Source organism: Dasypus novemcinctus, chromosome 4 (genome assembly GCF_030445035.2).
Source record: "Dasypus novemcinctus isolate mDasNov1 chromosome 4, mDasNov1.1.hap2, whole genome shotgun sequence".
Classification (NCBI taxonomy): domain Eukaryota; kingdom Metazoa; phylum Chordata; class Mammalia; order Cingulata; family Dasypodidae; genus Dasypus; species Dasypus novemcinctus.
In genome coordinates, this window is record NC_080676.1 from 168181294 (window position 1) to 168198384 (window position 17091).

At 53.8% G+C, this 17091-nt stretch overlaps 1 protein-coding gene across 1 annotated transcript; it reads right to left on the reverse strand.

The window, feature by feature from the left end:
* Positions 1 to 1686: 1686 nt before the first annotated feature.
* C4H21orf58 (chromosome 4 C21orf58 homolog) lies at positions 1687 to 16389 on the reverse strand. The gene is made up of 8 exons (XM_023586129.3): positions 16255 to 16389; positions 14639 to 14699; positions 13678 to 13751; positions 12850 to 13014; positions 10586 to 10697; positions 3039 to 3130; positions 2476 to 2705; positions 1687 to 2188 (listed from the first exon to the last, which is right to left on the reverse strand). The coding sequence occupies exons 1-8, from the start codon at positions 16297 to 16299 to the stop codon at positions 2143 to 2145; spliced, it is 825 nt and encodes a 274-aa protein (XP_023441897.3). The 5' UTR covers positions 16300 to 16389; the 3' UTR covers positions 1687 to 2142.
* Between the last annotated feature and the right edge of the window lie 702 nt (positions 16390 to 17091).

Consider the following 17091-nt stretch of genomic DNA (forward strand, 5'->3'; position numbering starts at 1 on the left):
TGGGGCCAAGGTGAGGAGGGCCAATGGTGAGGAGTGGGGGTGGGGCCAAAGCAAGGAGGGCCAATGGTGAGAGGTGGGGTGGGGCCAAGGTGAGGAGGGCCAATGGTGAGAAGTGGGGGTGGAGCCAAAGCAAGGAGGGCCAATGGTGAGTGCTGGGGGCATGGCCAATAGTGAAAATAGCACCAAAATTTGAAAAGTGCACCAAGTGTGAAAGCATTTGCCAAGCCTGCCCAGCCTGCCAGGATTTAGAGAGTGTGGGAGCCGGGACTAAGAGCGGGAACCACAGAACTTAGACATCTCAGATAGGCTGTAACCCCTGAAGTACCCAATCAATGGGGAATGGGGGAGGGACCCAAGTGTTAGGTTTAGAGTATAAATGTCAGTGTTTCTTGCTGTTTGGCCTGCCATCCATTTTATCCAAGTTGCTCTCATTCTGGCAAGATTGTTAATAAGATTTTTTTCTCCTCCACAATTGGGTGAGCCTTTGTTCTCTTAGAGGTGCAGCTTTCTCTCTCACTCCTAGGAGGAGTCCCACCTGTTGGCTGTTTTGACTGATTACCCCACCCATCAATCCCCTGTGACGGCCCAATGATAAAGTCCTTGGGGAATACCCAAGGCTTCTCCTGGCTTCTGGAGGAAGTCTTCTGCTGAGTGGCAGAATCTTGGGGAGGGTCTTCCAGCAGCCGTCTTGGGGCTACTGGTGTCCCTGTGGACTTCTTGCAGGTTCCAGGTCCATCTATTGATTCCCTACCTTACTAACCAGCTTCAGCTTCTTGGCCTAAGCACAGGGGTCACAGCAATAAGGACAGAGCTCCTGCTTTTGAGAAAACTGGGAAATGAAATAATGTACTTTAAAAGAGAGAGCAAAAACATAAATAATACTTAAAAATAACATTTATCATAATAAAACAAAGGGTCACATAATTCCATTTTAAAAAGTAAAGAAGGTGTGGCAGTTTGATATTGTTTATGAATTCCAAAGAGATAATTATGTTTGTGAACTGGTCGGTTCCTCTGAATGTGATACCCTTTGCTCATATTAGATTCAGCTTGAGATGGCTTTGATTAAATTATGTTAAGATTAGGGCTCTGATATGACTAAGTCATTAGGGTGACTCAGTTTAAGTTCCTGCCTGCATTGTGGGCTATATAAACAGACGCTCAATCAAGAATACAGAAGTAGATACACAGAGAAGATGCACAGGGGAAGAGAGTGAGCTCCACAGACACGGAAGAGGAATGAACTTTGATCCTGAGACCCCAGGGAGAGGAGCCATTTGCCTGATAGTTCACAGCTGACCTCGTGAGGTCACCAGAGCAGCTGAGCCCAGAAACAAGCCCTCCAGCCTATGCTGAGATGGAAGAAGCTGGACCCACAGAGCCTAGAGAGGGAAGGGGGAGGCTGAACCCTCGCAGAAGTCGCCCGCCATCGTGTGTCAACGCATAGCAACAGACTTTGGTGAGAAAGTTCCCTCTTTCTTGAGGTACCTTGAGTTGGACTCTTAAGGGCCTTGTGACTGTCAGTTTCTTCCCCAAATAAACACCCTTTATAAAAGCCAACAGAGTTCTGGTGCTTTCCATCAGCACCCTCGGCTGAACAACACAGGAAGTGACACACACACACATTTTGTATCTGTGTATATACAATACTCCACAGGGCTGGAAGGAGCAAACTCAAGAGAAGGATCGCTGTTTGGCTTCTTGCTTTTTATTTCCAGGGAAAAGAAGTTTTGCCACCAGCAGCAATCCACCTGTGTGGACTGGCATCGGTCCGGGGCTCACAGTCTACACAGCTTTCTGTGCTTTCTCCTTCACAGACCATGAGGAGAGGCGCCAGGGATGTGGCAAGCAGGTTCTCCAGCTGACCACGAGCCTTTTGACTCTGTTCATGGTATTTTCCCCATTGAAACGGTTTAAATTTTTATGGAATAAAAATGTATGACTCTTGCATTATGCCTTCTGGGCCATATTTTTCTTGAATTCTTGCCTGATGAAATCTTTGGCAATCCGAGCGTCTCCACAGGTCACGGAGTCTGGCGTCTGGGGACCCTCGCCGAGGCTTGGGCCTGCTCCCCGATGACGCCCGGTGGTGGGTGGTGGTGGATGGAGGCCCCTGCTGCTGAGTGGGGCTGGGAGGGGTGTTCACACCCCCAGGGGCTGTGCGGGGAGGCTGCCGTCCAGCGCTGCCCTAAAGGAAAGGGATGGGTTTGTGGGGATCTCTGCGGGGCTCTGCCTGTGCCGCTCGGTCAGCCACACCCCACTCTCCGGCCAGACCGAGGGCCCAAGCCGGCCAGGAGCTGCTTGGGGGTGGCCAGAGCAGCAAACCCGGACTGAGGTCCTGCACCCCAAGTGTCCTCTGCAGCCTGTGCGCCCGAGAGGCGGCTGCCAGGCGACCCCTGCCAGACAGCGGCCCAGCCCGGGGCTCGGCGCCCCCTCCCGCACCCCCTCCCGCGGCCTCGGCCCCCCGGGACTTACTCGCTGAGGGCGGCGGGTCCGGCCACGTGGCGCAGGGCGGGCTGGAAGGCGGCGGCCTGCGGGAGCGCCGTGGCCGCGACCACTGAGGGCCACGCGGCGTAGCCCACGGGGGTCGCGGGAGCGGGGGCAGCCTGCAGCGGGGCCGCGGGCGCGTAGTGGTGGTGGTGGTGCACGGAGGGTGCCCCCCGCCTCTCGGCGCGCAGGGGCCCCGGCTGCGCCCAGGGCGCGTCCTGGGCACACGAGACACGGCCGCGAGTGAGGACGCGCCTCCGTCCCGAGAATGCGGTTAGATGGGGTCAGACGGGCAGTGGGGCCCCGCGGAGGGAGAGGAGGGCCAGGCTCGGGAGGCGCCTCCACGCGCCCAGCAGCGCCCGCCCCTGTCCCGGGAACCGTCGCTGCGCGTCCTGGTTCTCATCTAGCGAGGGCTGGGGGCTCCAGGCACGCACAGCGCTGCAGACTGGGAGCCAGAAATAGCTTCTCAGAGTTAGCCAGGCGCAGGCGTTTGGGAAGAAAACCCCGGGTCTGCCTGGCCGCGAAGGTTCCCCGGCCTGCGGCTGGCCTACCTGAGGGGCGAGGGCCAGCGCCCGCAGCATCGCGTTGTGCATGACGATCTGGTGCATCTGAGCGTTCTGCATCAGCATCAGCTCCACCATGTCTGGGGAGAGACCGCGGGAGCCGGGCAGTGCACAGAGCAGGCACGGGGGCGACGTCCATGTGCGAAGGAAGCTTTGGCTCCTGGGCATTCGCTAAAATAGACTTAGTGAGCTGCCGGCCACGGACATCCTGCACAGGCGACCGCACGCTGCAGGCCCCGGGTGTGAACTTCCAGGGCAAGGGTTGCACGTCGTGGGGTGTTACCCAGTGGCCTCCCACGGGGCTGCTCCGCTTTGAATTGCTGCCAGCGAACACATCCCCATTCCTCAAACCCTCCCCTCAGGCGCTTCCTGGTGGCCCCAAAAGAGACTCCTCGCCCTGAGTCCTGGAAGGTCGTTGAGCGTGTGATTAAGCTAAGGATCTTGAGGTGGGGAGATGCCCCGATTATCCAGGTGGGCCCCAAATCGAGTGCCGAGTGTCCTTGAAGGGGCAGGCAGAGGGGCATTGGGCCAGACTGGAGAGGGGTCCACGTGGCCACAGAGACGAGGAACGTCCAGCGCCACCAGGGGCTGGGAGAGGCTGGCACAGACGCTCCCCTAGCTGCGGGGGTGGCCCTGCTGACACCTCGATTGGAGACTCGGGGCCTCCCGAGCTGGGAGAGAAGGAACGTCTGCTGTTTTCAGCCACCAGGTTTGTGGTCCTCCGCTCAGCACCCAGGAAGCCCAGGCACCCACCAGCCCGGGCTCTGTAACATTTCCGTTTTTGCTAACGCGATAGGTGAGCTCTGGTGCTCTCCACAGCAGCTAGACTAAACTACACAGTCTGAGGCTTGGCAGCCCCCCCAAAGGAAGGTGAGGTCTCCTAACACCACCGCCCCAAAGGAAGGTGAGGTCTCCTAAGACCACCGTCCCAAAGGAATAAAGGTGAGCAGAGCCTAGCGTGGCAGTGGGCGGGCTCGCACAGGGGCATCGCGGCCAGGATGCCGCAGGGGCAGGGTGGGAGGGTGGGGGGCTGGACGCCAGGTCCCTGGAGCAGCTCAGCCAGGGGAACCTGCAGGAGCGGGACCGCAACAGTCCTCGCTGAGCAAAGACCCAGGAGAGACCCAAGTGGCCCTGCGCCTGGGTGTCCCCTGCCACCGCCAGCAAAACAAGTCTGCTTGGAGGGAAGCTTCAAAACTGGGACCGCAAGATTCTCAGGGAGTAAACCAAGCACGGGAAGATTGGGCAAGTAGACCTATGGAGCAGAGCAGAGTCCTGAACAGACTGTACGTGCTCGTCACACTTTGGCGACAGTCTTTTCAATACGCACATCTTTAGAGACTTAGCGCTCATCCCCACCTCACAGCAAACAAAGATCTATTCCAAGCACACTGTGATTTAATTGTGAAAGGCAGACAAAGCTTGTAGAAGACAATATAGAACATCGTCATGACCTCGAGTGAGTAAAGATTTCTTAAAGAGGAAACAGAAATCATTAACCGCAAAGAAAAATACCTGAAAAATTGGACTTTGTTAAAATTAAGAATTCTGTTCATCCAAAGATATCATGAAGAGAGTGAAAGGGCAAGGTACAAAATGGAACATGATATTTTCAACACAAAGATCAAAAAAGGACCCACGTTTAGAAGATAAAAAGAATCCTTATAAATCTGTAAGAGAAACAGGCAACCTATAAAGAAAAGTGGGCAATACTTGAATGGCACTTCAAAAAGAGAAGGCCCAAATGGCCAGTAACATATATGGAAAGGTGAAAGGGAAAGGGAAACCAGAGCAAAATGCCACGGCATGCCCACCAGACTGGCTAGAATGAAAATACCAGAAAATACCAAGCCTTGGTAAATTGACAAGGGTCAAGTGAAGTTCTCACTCACTTCCATGGTGTGTAAATGGGCACAACAATTTTGGGAAGTTGTTTAGCAGCATCTCATGACCTTGTGATTGAAACTCCTAGGCACATGCCCATAGAACTGTGCAGGTACCCTTGCCAAAAGACAAGAAAACGACCTGGTTCATACCAGGAGCTCCTCCTGGGTTTGCTCAGAGCAGCCCCGAACAGGAAAGGGCCCACACACCAGCCACGGAACAAAATGGGGAGATAAAACCAGGGAACGGTGTGGTCACTGCCTGATGGACCCAAGAGTGTCCACGCCCTAATCCCCCGAAATGTGAGTGGGTTGTATTAGTGCAACAGGGACTTTGAAGATGGGGTGGATTTAAGAATCCTGAGATGAGAAGTCTCTCCGATGACCTGGCGCCCAATATGACCACAAGGGTCCTTTACAGGGAGGCAGGAGATAAGCTTGAGTGGTAGGAGGAGACGAAGGACCAGAGGTCAGGGTGATGCGAGGAAGGGCCAATGGGTGGTAGGAGGGGGACGAAGGACCAGAGTCAGAGTGATATGAAGAAGGACGAAGGGGATGGTGAAGGGGTGATGACGGACCAGAGGTCAGGGTGATGCGAGGAAAAGCCAAGAGCCGCGGTGCATGTGGCTCTAGAAGCCAGAAAAGGTAAGCAGGCAGGTTCCCCCTAGAATCTCCAGAAGGAACTCAGCCCTGCTGACCCATGTTAGACTTCTGACCTCCAGAGCTATTTGATAATAAATTTGTATTTTTATAAGCCCCCATATTTGTGACAATTTGTCACAGCAGCAATAGGAAACTGATGCAAATAATATACATCAACAATAATGATCAACAAGTTTATAGAGAATCTCAGAATCGTAACACTGAGTGAAAGAAGCCAACTACAAAAAGTACATGGTGTATAATTCAATTTATGAAGTCCAATGCCAGGCAAAATTAAGCTGGGATGTTGGAATCATGATGGGAGGTCCCCTCTGGGGGTGAGTGACGGGGACGGGGCACAAGGGGAAGGGCTGCTGGAAGCTGGTCAATGTTGCCCTTCTGGAGGCAGGACCTCGGTGCGATTTCTGTGGATGTCTTCACTCTGAAAATTTACCTGGCTGCATACTTACGATTAGCAGACTCTCCTTTTTTTTTTTAATGTTAAATTAGCACTATCCTTTATGTATTCCAATAAAGTTTTTTAAAAATCAAGATCATTCTCTCTTCCTTCCTTTCTTTTACACACACACACACACACGCTCACACAAGATTACCAAATGCAAGAGAAGACAGCCCCTCTAAGTAAGAGCCAGCAGAAACAGCTTCCATGGTCTATATCATATAGAATGGCTAATATAAAATGTTTAAAGAAGTAAAGAGATATTTTAGAAATTAAAGGATGCAATTTTAAAGATAAACACAAAATGAGAAACGAATCAGGAGTGAACAGGAAACCTTTTAAATGGGACTTCTAGAAATAAATACATAGTTGCTGATATTTTTTTAAATTCAGTGGGTAGATAGAATAGTAAATGAGATATATTTGAACAGGAAGATATATTAAAAGAATTTATCTAGAATATTTCACAGAAAAAAAAACATGGAAAATATGAAAGAAAGGTTAGCTGACTGAGACTTAGCTCATCTTGGATTCCCAGAGGACAGAATGTAGGACAGAAAATAGTTAAAGGAATAATGACTACACATTTTCCAGAACTAATGAAACATAACCTCACATACAGGAAGCATATTGTGTACAAATCAAGATAAATAAAAAGAGAGCTGTGCCTGGACATATTTTGTTTTTTAGGAAGAATCAGGAATTGAACTCAGAACCTCATACATGGGAAGGAGGTGCTCAACCACTGAGCTACACCCTCTCTAGACGTGTATTTGAAACCTGTAAAAAATCTTAAAGTGAAGACTTTAGAAATAGTAAGAAAGTACAGATTGTCTAGAACAATCAGAAAGATGGCAGATTTCTCAACTACAACAACAGAGGTCAGAAAACTGAAGAATAATATCTAGAAAGTGTTGAAAGGAAATAACTCAATCTAAATTTGAATATCTAGAAAAACTATTGATTAAGAACAAGGGAAAATAAAGCCATTTGTGGAAAAGTAAACACTTTTTGGAGGGAGCTCCAAGAAACTATTCTAAGAGAATCTTGAAGATTTACTTCAAAATGATGAAAAATGATTCCAAGATGGTCTGAGAGAGAAGAGATAGTGAGTAAATAAAATAATAAACATGTTACATAAACCCAAGCAATATTTTCTTTGAAATTACACTAGAGCTTATTTTTGTGAACTTTAAAGGAAAAAGAACTGAAATAATGGACAGTAGTAATGTGTAAGTACAAAGGAAAAAGATCAGAACTAAAGGGTCTCAAGTTTTTTTTGAAGGGAAGAAGTGGTTCAAGATCCTGTATGTTAAACTTACTACAAACTACCTAATGGTTCTCCAAAGTGGTCGTTGATGTAATATTTTCACATTCAAATATCTGACCTAGTTGAAATTTGTTTTGGTGTGGAGTGTACATTTTCTAAATAGCTAGCTATGTGTCAAATATTTTATACCACTGATTTTTTTTTATTTTAGTAGGTTAATATTTATTTAGTATTTCCTCTGACTTGGGAGCTCTATTGAGATTATTTAATTTAATGTACTCTTCACAACAATCCCATTTTCCAGTGGTGAAAGCAGGCTCCGAATTTCTTACAACATACACAGGTTATAGTTATGTATATAACTATATATGCATACATATATATAGTTATATACATACACTGTATGCATATATACACATGTAGTGGAATATGAACCTGGGGATTTTTAATCTGGAGAGTTTTGCCACACTGAGTTTGTGGTGATTGGGGCAGTTCTACAGAACGGTGAAGGGCTTGCCCTTGCGGCTCTGCCAGTTCATCCCTCTTGGGTGTTGGGACATTGTTTCACTTGCCTAAGTCACATCGTACCTTTGTGGGGTTTTTTTCAAGATTTATTTTTTATTTATTTCTCTCCATTCCCCCCTCCTCGCCCCGCCTCAGTTGTCTGTTCTCTGTGTCCATTTGCTCTGTGTTCTTCTGTGTCTGTTTCTATTCTTGTCGGCGGCACCCAGAATCTGTGTCTCTTTTTGTTGCGTCCTCTTGCTGCATCAGCTCTCTGTGGGTGGCGCCATTCCTGGGCAGGCTGCTCTTTTTTCGCATTGAGCGGCTCTCCTTATGGGGCGCACTCCTTGCGCATGGGGCTCCCCTACGCGGGGGACACCCCTGAGTGGCCCGGCACTCCTTGTGCGCATCAGCACTGCGCATGGGCCAGCTGCACACGGGTCAAGGAGGCCCTGGGTTTGAACCTGGACCTCCCATGTGGTAGACGGACACTCCAACCGTTGGGCCAAATCCGCTTCCCCATACCTTTGATTTTAAATGCCACTTTACTCTTACATGGAATACAGCTCATGCACTTGCATACACCAACAGAGTTTGCTTGGTTTGCTTTCAGAGACTGACAGAGCAGCACTAAAGTTCCTTTGGAGAAATCAACAACAGCCAGGAGAGTACTGAAACAAATAATGAGAGACCGGCAGGAGTGCCAGTTACGACTGTCCAGGTTGTGCTTTATGCAAGTCCAGAGCCCACAAATGGATTGAAATGTGAATCCACCGTCCACTCTGGAGGTGTCCTGTGTGGCAGCCCTGGACAGGCCTGACATAGTACAGTAGCTGATAGAGCTACAGTGATTAAGCAGTTGGTATTAGAGCAGGAATAGACGGGTCAGTGTGACAGAATTAAGAACATCACATAACCCAGCCACTCCACACATGGGTCTGTCTCTACATTCTCAACATCTTCAGTCATTAGGGAAGTGCAAATCAAAACCACAATGAGCTAACACTACACAACTGTTAGAAAGGCTAAAAGTAAAGAGACTGATCAAATAAAGAATAAAGAAAAAAAAAACAGACTGACCATAGCAAGTGTTGACAAGGATCTAGAGAAACTGGAACTCATATATATTGCTGGTAGTTGTGTAAAATGGTGCAGCCACCAAGGAAAACAATTTCTTAAGAAGTTAAACACACACTGTCATGTGATCCAGCCATTCTGCTCCTAAATATTTACCCAAAAGAATTGAAAACATATGTCCATACAAAGACTTGTATAGGAAAGTTCAATAGCGGCTTTATTTGTAATTGCCCCAAATAGGAAACAATCCAAATGTCCAGCAACAGGTGAATGGGTAAAGAAACTGTGGTACATCCATGCAATGAACACTACTCAGCAATATAAAAGAACAAAGCATCAGTACAGCCAGCAATTTGGGGGAGAGAAGAAGGCTGTGAGCTGACGCCTACATGGGTGGAGTCTATGATAAGCTGGAGGTAAGTATTTGTACAGGGAGGGAATAAGAGGGGGCATAGGGATACCTCTGGGTGGGGCTTTGTGGGCTCGAGGTGGGCTAGGGCTGGGAGGACGGGTCAGATGGCCCAAGGAATTGGGGAGAGAGCAGGGGGAACCGCTGAATATGGGAGAATGTCAGGTACATGTTTGAAGCTACAATGTTGAGAAAACTCCTTAGAAAATATAATAAGGAAGGATGAAAAAAAACAAATATACCCAACAATAGGAGTGGATCTTACAAGAATTATGCTGAGTGGAAGAAGCGAGACAAAAAGGAGTATATACTGTATGCAATGGTTAATTTTATGTGTCAGCTTGATCACGGTGGCCAGTTGTTGCTGTGCAGGAATCAGTCCCTGCAATTAGACCTTAAGTAAAGGAGAATGGGATCCCAGAGTGGATCCTCATCCAAGCAGCTGGAGCAAGAACTGAGCGTTCCAGAGATCAGAAGAGATTCTGCTTCAAGACTACATCCTCCCTTCTTCCCAACTTCCCAGGCTAAGGAATTCTGATTCAATAATTCAATATCACTCTCACCGGAGTCTCTAGACTCAAGCCTGCCCTGCAAATAGTAACTTGCCAGTCATCACAATCACGTGAGCCAATTCATTAAAATAAATATATACACATATACATATATATCCATATGTATCCATGTATCCATCGATATATACACACACATGCTGTTGGTTCTGTTTCTCTGGAAAACCCTGATTATATGTATGATTACATTTATATAAAAATCTAGAAAATGCAAACTAATATAAAGTGAAAAAAGCAGTTCTTGGAGAAGCTGGAAGGAGGGATTAAGAAGGGCTGGAGACACTTGGGGGCGATGGATATGTGCACTCTCTTGATTCTAGTGATGGTTTCACAGGTATATACATGGGTCAGAATATATCAAACTGTACACATTAAATATGTGCAGCTTATTCTATGCCACCTATTCCTCAGTAAAACTGCTTTTAAAGTAAAATATAAGATGTATTTAAAAAGAGGAAGCAATTTAGCCAAGATTTTTGCACAGCTAATAAGCAGAGGAGTTGGTATTAGAGCCCAATTCTTTAGATTTCCAGTCCAGAGCTCTTTCTTCCTCTTCTTGGGTGTTTTTCTCCCAAAGTTAAAATTACTTTCATGTTGGTAAAGGCACAGCTTCAGTTCAGTGGCCAAAAGCTGACCCTCGATGACTGTCCTGATTACAAAAACATCTTTTCTTTCAGCAGAGAAGTTCATAAACGCTTCACAATTTATGTTCATACAGAACACTTACCTTCCTTAATACTCCCTGCCCTTTGAGGGGGGAAGAACTGAGGAGGAGGAATCTGTGTGATGAGCGGCTGCTGCGGTAACTGCTGGATGATGGTGGCCGGTGGCTGAGGTACCTAGGATAGCCAGGTGTTTGCCTACTGCATCTCTCCTTGGAGAGAGTGTCTAGAGTGTCCACCCCTCCACCCAACCACTGCCCCACCCACCCACCCATCCACCCCTCTGCCATCCACCATCTGCCCACCCTCCAACCCACGTGACCGTCCACCCACCCATCTGCCCATCCACCCCTCCACCCACCCTCCAACCCACATGCCCATCCACCCACCCACCTGCCCATCCACCCGTCCATCCATGTAGAGCCCTAGGTATTGAATGGATAGCTGAACAGATAGATATTTGAGTCTGCATATCACTTAGTATATGATACTTTTTAAAGTTTCCACATTTCTCTCTTCAGCAAGCTAGCTTCATCAAGTCTGCTTTAATAGAAACATTCAAGACACTTGTTATGAAAATATCCTCTGCCCTCTCTTCTGAGTTAAGATAAGTACAACAATTTTGAGCATGCTGGGAGGGCAGAAACATCTTCTATTTTAATGCTTTTTTTGATATAAAAACGCTGCAACTTGCCCCTTCTTTCTCAACTTAAAGGAAAGAAGGGATGAATTGTAGGCTTTATTAATATGTATAATAAGATCGATTAAAAAAAAAAAAGAAGGCATAGACCAAGGGTTGGCAAACTTTTTCTGTAAAGGGACAGGAAGTAAATGTTTTAGGCTTGCAGGCAATTACTCAGCTTTGCCATTGTAGCATGAAAGTAACCATGAGCCAGATGTAAACAAGTGTGTGTGGTTGTATGCCAATAAAGCTTTCTTTACGGATCCTGGAATTTGGCTTGAAGGTCGTACAAGGGCGGGGGGCAGGGGCACTGTGGCCCGCGGCCCTGGTTTGTGGGCCCCTGGCAGGGGGCATTCTTAGCATGGCCGAGGGGGCTCTGAGCCCAGCTGCCGCGTGCTGCCAGGGCCCCCAAGGACAAAGGCCTTGCTGGTCGTGGCCCCGCCGGGTGCCTGGACCCCCTGGCCATCCATCCAGAAGCGTCTCAGCTTGGCCGAGGGAGCCAAGGATGCACAGCAGCCTGGGACCCTCAGCCCCAAGCCACAATCAGGTTCTTACACGTCCAGTTGCCTTAGCACTGGCCTGGACGGGAGGCTGGCTGAACTACCGTCCTCGGTCTCCGTGTTCAGCAGTGCCCTCCCACCATGCCTCAGCCCCTGCCCCTCGCAGGATTCCCTTCAGATAAGTCTCTCCTTAAAGGAACAGCCCACAGAAGCAATTTTAGTTTGTTCTGCATACGCTGCAAAACTGCCCAATATCCATGAGGCGCAGATGAGCTGACACCCTGCGGCAGAACGCCCCCCAGCTGCGTGCGCCCCGCAGAACGGTCAGCGCCTCCCGCCTCGCTGGTGGCCGCGCTGGACCTCTGCGCTGCTCCCCTTCCTGCGGTCACCCCGGCTGCAGCCTCTGGCGCGGCTCCCGCTGAGGCCGAGCGCCGCCCACACAGTGCTAGTGTGTTCTGCTCCCCCGCGGGCAAGTCCTGCGCGTTCGGCCCGGGTCCTGGAATGCGCGCTCGCTGCGGCCGAGTCCCAGCGGCCAGCCCCGGCTTCCGCACGCTCTGCGCACCCAGTTGCGTCACAGAGTCGGGGCTGTTCTCGGTTGCTGGCGACCCCGAAGGCTGAGCAAAGGCGCGGCAAGCTCCGACGTGGACGCCACGCCTTTTCTAGCGCAGCCCGAAGCAGGGCCTTAGGCACTGCCTGGTCATTGGGACGTTTTGGAAAAGAGCTGACCCCTGTCTTCCAAAGCCAGGGCCCTCCGGGCGCGAAGTCCCCCACGCGTGTGAGCGCAGTGGGAGGAGCCGGGCAGGGCCCCAGCCCCTCGTCTGTAGTAAATGCTCAGTCTGGCTCCGACGCCGCTGCCCGCGAGGCTGGCCAGGCCTCTGCTGTGTCCCGTACCCGGTGATGCCAGGGGCCGAGGGCGCCAGCAGACCTGTCCCTTCTCGAGGGGAAAGCATTGCTTTCACGATGCTGGGAGGTTTGCCAGAGAAACGAATTGGCATCTCTCTTGTGGGTGAGAGAAGTCTCGGTGGGCACCCCCCAACATTTCTGTACAACTGAGGCAGCGGCTGGGATTGGAGCGCCCGTTCAGCTCTGCTCCCCACCCCATGAGGAACTGTTTTCATGTTCCTGCAGGGAGGAAAACGCCTCTTACCGAGTGCTGGATGATCCGGGGGGGCTCAGGGCCCAGCGGGGGTGGGGGGCCGGCTGTGTAGCGGCTGATGGGGGGGGCTTCTGGGGGCAGTGGTGGCTCATGGGCTCCTCTGCTCAGCCCCCTCCAGGCGTGTGCCTGGGAGAGCTCCTCCAGGAGCTGCTGTTCCTGCAAAAGCAACGAGGAGCCTGCTGGTGCCACGCGGGAGGGACGCGGGGCAGGGCGTGCTCTGCGGGGGGGGCCCTCAGGGTCGGCTCATGGGGGCCCTGGGCAGCGCTGCTGTGGCCGGCGCTGGGCACGAGACCCCTGGGAGAGGACCCCTGGACCCCGAGGTCAGCGTGGGGTGCTGAGCAGAGGGACTGGCCGTGAACAGCGAGGCACCAAGCTGCTGGGCGCGCTGCACCCACGAGGACAGCATTTCCTTTTACATTCACCGGTAATCTGAACTCGTTTCTGGTCTTTCTCTGCCCTAGAAGAGTGCGGGCCCTCTTTTGAGTGCTTCCTTGTCCACCTCGCTTAAGGGGTTGGCTCACCAGGGAAGCCTGAGACACTGTCCGCCTGGGCTCGAATGCGTGGCTTCCGGGGACCCTTCCTGGCTGCGCCTGGGAACTTACAGCGGGTGAGCATCTTAGAATTCGGTCTCCTGCCGGAACCGTGCTCAGGGCGCCCATCCGCGTTCCCCGGGCAGCACCTGGCCCTGGCGCCGTCTGCCGCTCACACTCCTCCGGGTCTCGGCGGTGAGCTGCAGCCGAGCTGGGCGCGCCCTGCCTGGGCCCTGGGGTCTGAGCAGCCACCCAGAGCTCCCGCCGGCCTTGGGGGTGGAGGGCTCACCCAGAGCGTCTGCAGAAGCTCCTTCCTTCTTCTCAGTGCGCTCTGCAGGGCGTCCTCGGGCCCGTCCGTGTTTCCTGGAAGGGACGCTCGTGCCACCAGAGACGCCGCTTGTCAGAGCGCCCCGGCCTCACCTGTCCTGGGGCCAGGAGCCTCCTGTCCCGAGGGGGAGGGGCCGGTGGGGGGGACAGAGCTCGGGCCCCTCCACTGCAGGGGTCCCGCGGGCCCTGAGGGCAACTGAGGCAACTCGTGCTTTAAGGTGATCTGTGCAAAGGGTCTCCTACCTGGAGAGGGGAGGGTGCGGATCCCGACCCAGGGATAAGCAACGCTCCGCTCCAGCCACACCCTGCCGAGGTGAACCTGGGCCCCTCGACTTGGGCCAGTGGCCGGAGGCCCCCTGCAGTTCGGCCTTAGGAAGGCGGCTCTGGGGGCTGACCTCCTGCCGGCTGGAGCTGCCCGAGCCCTGAGCTGTCTGGGGACTCTGCGCTGTCCATTGAGTCTCAGATAACCATATCCGCAGTTTCCTCAAGTGCACACCTTCCCAGGGAGACGTGCGCTCGAAAGCTCTGGGCGGCCCCAGGCCCCTGCGCTGTCCGCTTCTGGCACTGCCCCTGAGCCAGGGCCCTGGGGCTATCTGAGCAGCCTCCTCTCTGGGGTGTTCCCACAGTAATGCCAGCGCGGGGGCCCTGGGACCTCCCCAGACACGTGTGTGTGTGTCTGTACGTAACCTATATGTGTGTATTTGTATGTGCGTGTGTGCATTTATGTGGCCCTGTGTCATGTGTATGTGGGCATGCCGCTGTGTGTTTTAAAAATGAAACAAAAGCTGTTCACTTGGAGGGAAAGGAAACTGACCAAGGACAATCTTGCTGGAGGTGAAGACTCCCTGGGGTGGGAGGGCTGCCCCTGCCTTCCCTTGCAACATGGGGTTTTGGGTCTGCCCGTGCCAGCTCCAAGCTCTTACCTGACACCAGGTGCAGGCCTTCTGCATCCCTTTCCATGTTCTCCCGCTCTTGCTCCAGTTTCTGCGGGGTGGTAGGGGTAGGGGGGAGACTGATGGGTCACGGTCTCCAGTCTCTGGGTCGTGGGTGGGAGCCCGCACTGCCCCCTCCTGCCCTGCATGGGGCAGTCTGGGCCGTGTGTGGAGCACCTGGGTTGGGGGTCAAGCACCTGACTGAGTGTGGAGCACCTGGTAGGATGTGGAGTACCTGGCGAGGTATGGAGCACCTGAGCTGGGCGTGGAGCACCTAGTCAGGTGTGGGGCACCAGGCCAGGTATGGAGCATCTGGCTGGATGTGGAGGACCTGGCCAGGCATGGAGCACTGAAGTAGGTGTGGAACATCTGGCTGGGTGTGGAGCATCTGGCTGGGTATGGAGCACTGAACTGGGCATGGAGCACCTGGCCACGTATGGAGCACCTGGCTGGATGTGGGGGACCTGGCCGGGCGTGGAGCACTGAAGTGGGCATGGAGCACCTGGCTGGGTGTGGAGCATCTGGCTGGGAATGGAGCACTGAACTGGGCATGGAGCACCTGGCCACGTATGGAGCACCTGGCTGGGTGTGGAGCATCTGGCTGGGAATGGAGCACTGAAGTGGGCGTGGAGCACCTGGCCAGGTATGGAGCACCTGGCTGGGTGTGGAGCAGGTGGGCTGGGCGTGGAGCATCTGGTAGGGTGTGGAGCACCTGGCTGGTCATGGAGCATCTAGAACCGGCATGGAGCACTTGGCCGGGTGTGGAGCACCTGGGATGGATGTGGAGCACTGGCCAGATGTGGAGCTCCTGGACTGGGCGGGGAGCACCTAGCTGGGCAAGGAGCACCTGGACTGGGTGTGGAGCATCTGCCCGGGTGTAGAGCATCCGTTTGCTGCAGGAACAAAGATGCCCCATGTGGCCAGCTGGGACAGTGCTGAGAAGCACAAAGTGCTGGGAAAGCAGGGCCCACCTCTCCCCGCAGTAAATAAAGCCAAGGACCTTATAGTCTAAAATATAAACCACAAAGTAACCCCCCAAAAAAAATAAAAATAAAAAAAATAAAAATAAAGCCGAGGACCCACCTCCTCGGGCAGCTTCTGAAGACGCCCGTCTCCAGGCAGCTGCAGGGCTCGGCCCGAGGTGGGGAGTTCTGTGTCCCGGCACCGCCCGGCTCTCCTGGCGCCGCAGCTTTGTGCCCCGAGCCCTCCCCAGCATGTCCCACCTGCTGGCCGCACCCAGCACACGAGGAGCCCGGCACAGGCGCGTGGCCGGCGGGGGGAGCAGGTGGGCACAGGCTTCTGGGGACAGTACAGACGTTGGAGAGCCTGTTTTCACAGCAGGGGCCCCGCAACCCCGGCGGCGGGGCACCTTGGGGCGCCCTGGCCTGCGGGTGCCGTGCCTTCCTCGTGACTGGGAAACTGCTGAAGAGCTGCGGGGCTCTGCACGAGCCAGAGTCCAGGACACCACGACCCTCCTGGACTAAGAGCCGAAGCGCAGCGCTGGCGCGCAGGGTCGCGGCCCAGGGGCAGGGTGTGCGGGGGTGGCGCCCCTCAGCTCGCGCTGCGCTTCTGCAGAGGCGGGGAGCGTGACCCTGGCGCAGCCTTACCTTCTCCAGGAGCTTCAGCGTCAGGCGGGTCACCGGGTCTGCCATCGTGGCCCCCCGTGGCGAGAAGCCGTGGAGCTGCCCTGAACCCCGGGGCCGGGCAGGGCTGACTCGCAGGGTCCCTCCACCCGCCACCGCGAGCTGCCGGGCAGTTACCAGGCAGCAAGGCCCGGGGCGGGGCCAGCCCCGGGGGCCGCTGAGCGCCGCCTGGTCGCCTGGCAGTGTTGCCTGCAAACACTCGTCTCCAGGTGTGGCAAGCCTGGCTCCTTGGGCGAGCAAATGCGGGCAGCACCTGGGCGGGAAGGCTGAGCCCAGGTGGGCCAGGAGAGCCCCTCCCCATGCACCTGGGAGGGTCCTGGCGGCCAAGGGGGGCGCCCTGAGGTCATGGCCCCCTGCCCGCCACAGGGCCCTGGCATCTGGCCCGGCAACGGCCCCGCCTCCACCAGGACCCAGCCCCTGTGTGACCCCCGGCCAGGGGCAGGGCTCTAGGCCCAGAAAATTGGTCCATGCTCCCTCCCGCCTTCAGTGCAGCCTGGTGACCCGCCGGCCGGCCCGGACTGCGCTGGGAGCGGGGGTCCCTGGCCGGGCAGGGGGTGCAGAGCTTCCTGGGACCAGCCCGACTCCACCTTCATTCCCAGGCTGGGTCATCCTGCCACTTCCAGCTCCTGGGACCCCCCCTCCTCCCGCCGGCTCTCCCTGGCGCCCCCACTCCACCTGCCGGCTCTCCCCGGCCCCACCTCCCGCCGGCTCATCTGGGCCTCCCCCCTCCTCCCTCCTCCCGCCAGCTCTCCCAGGGCGCCCCCTCTCCACCCGCCAGCTCTCCCCGGGGCCCCCCCCCTT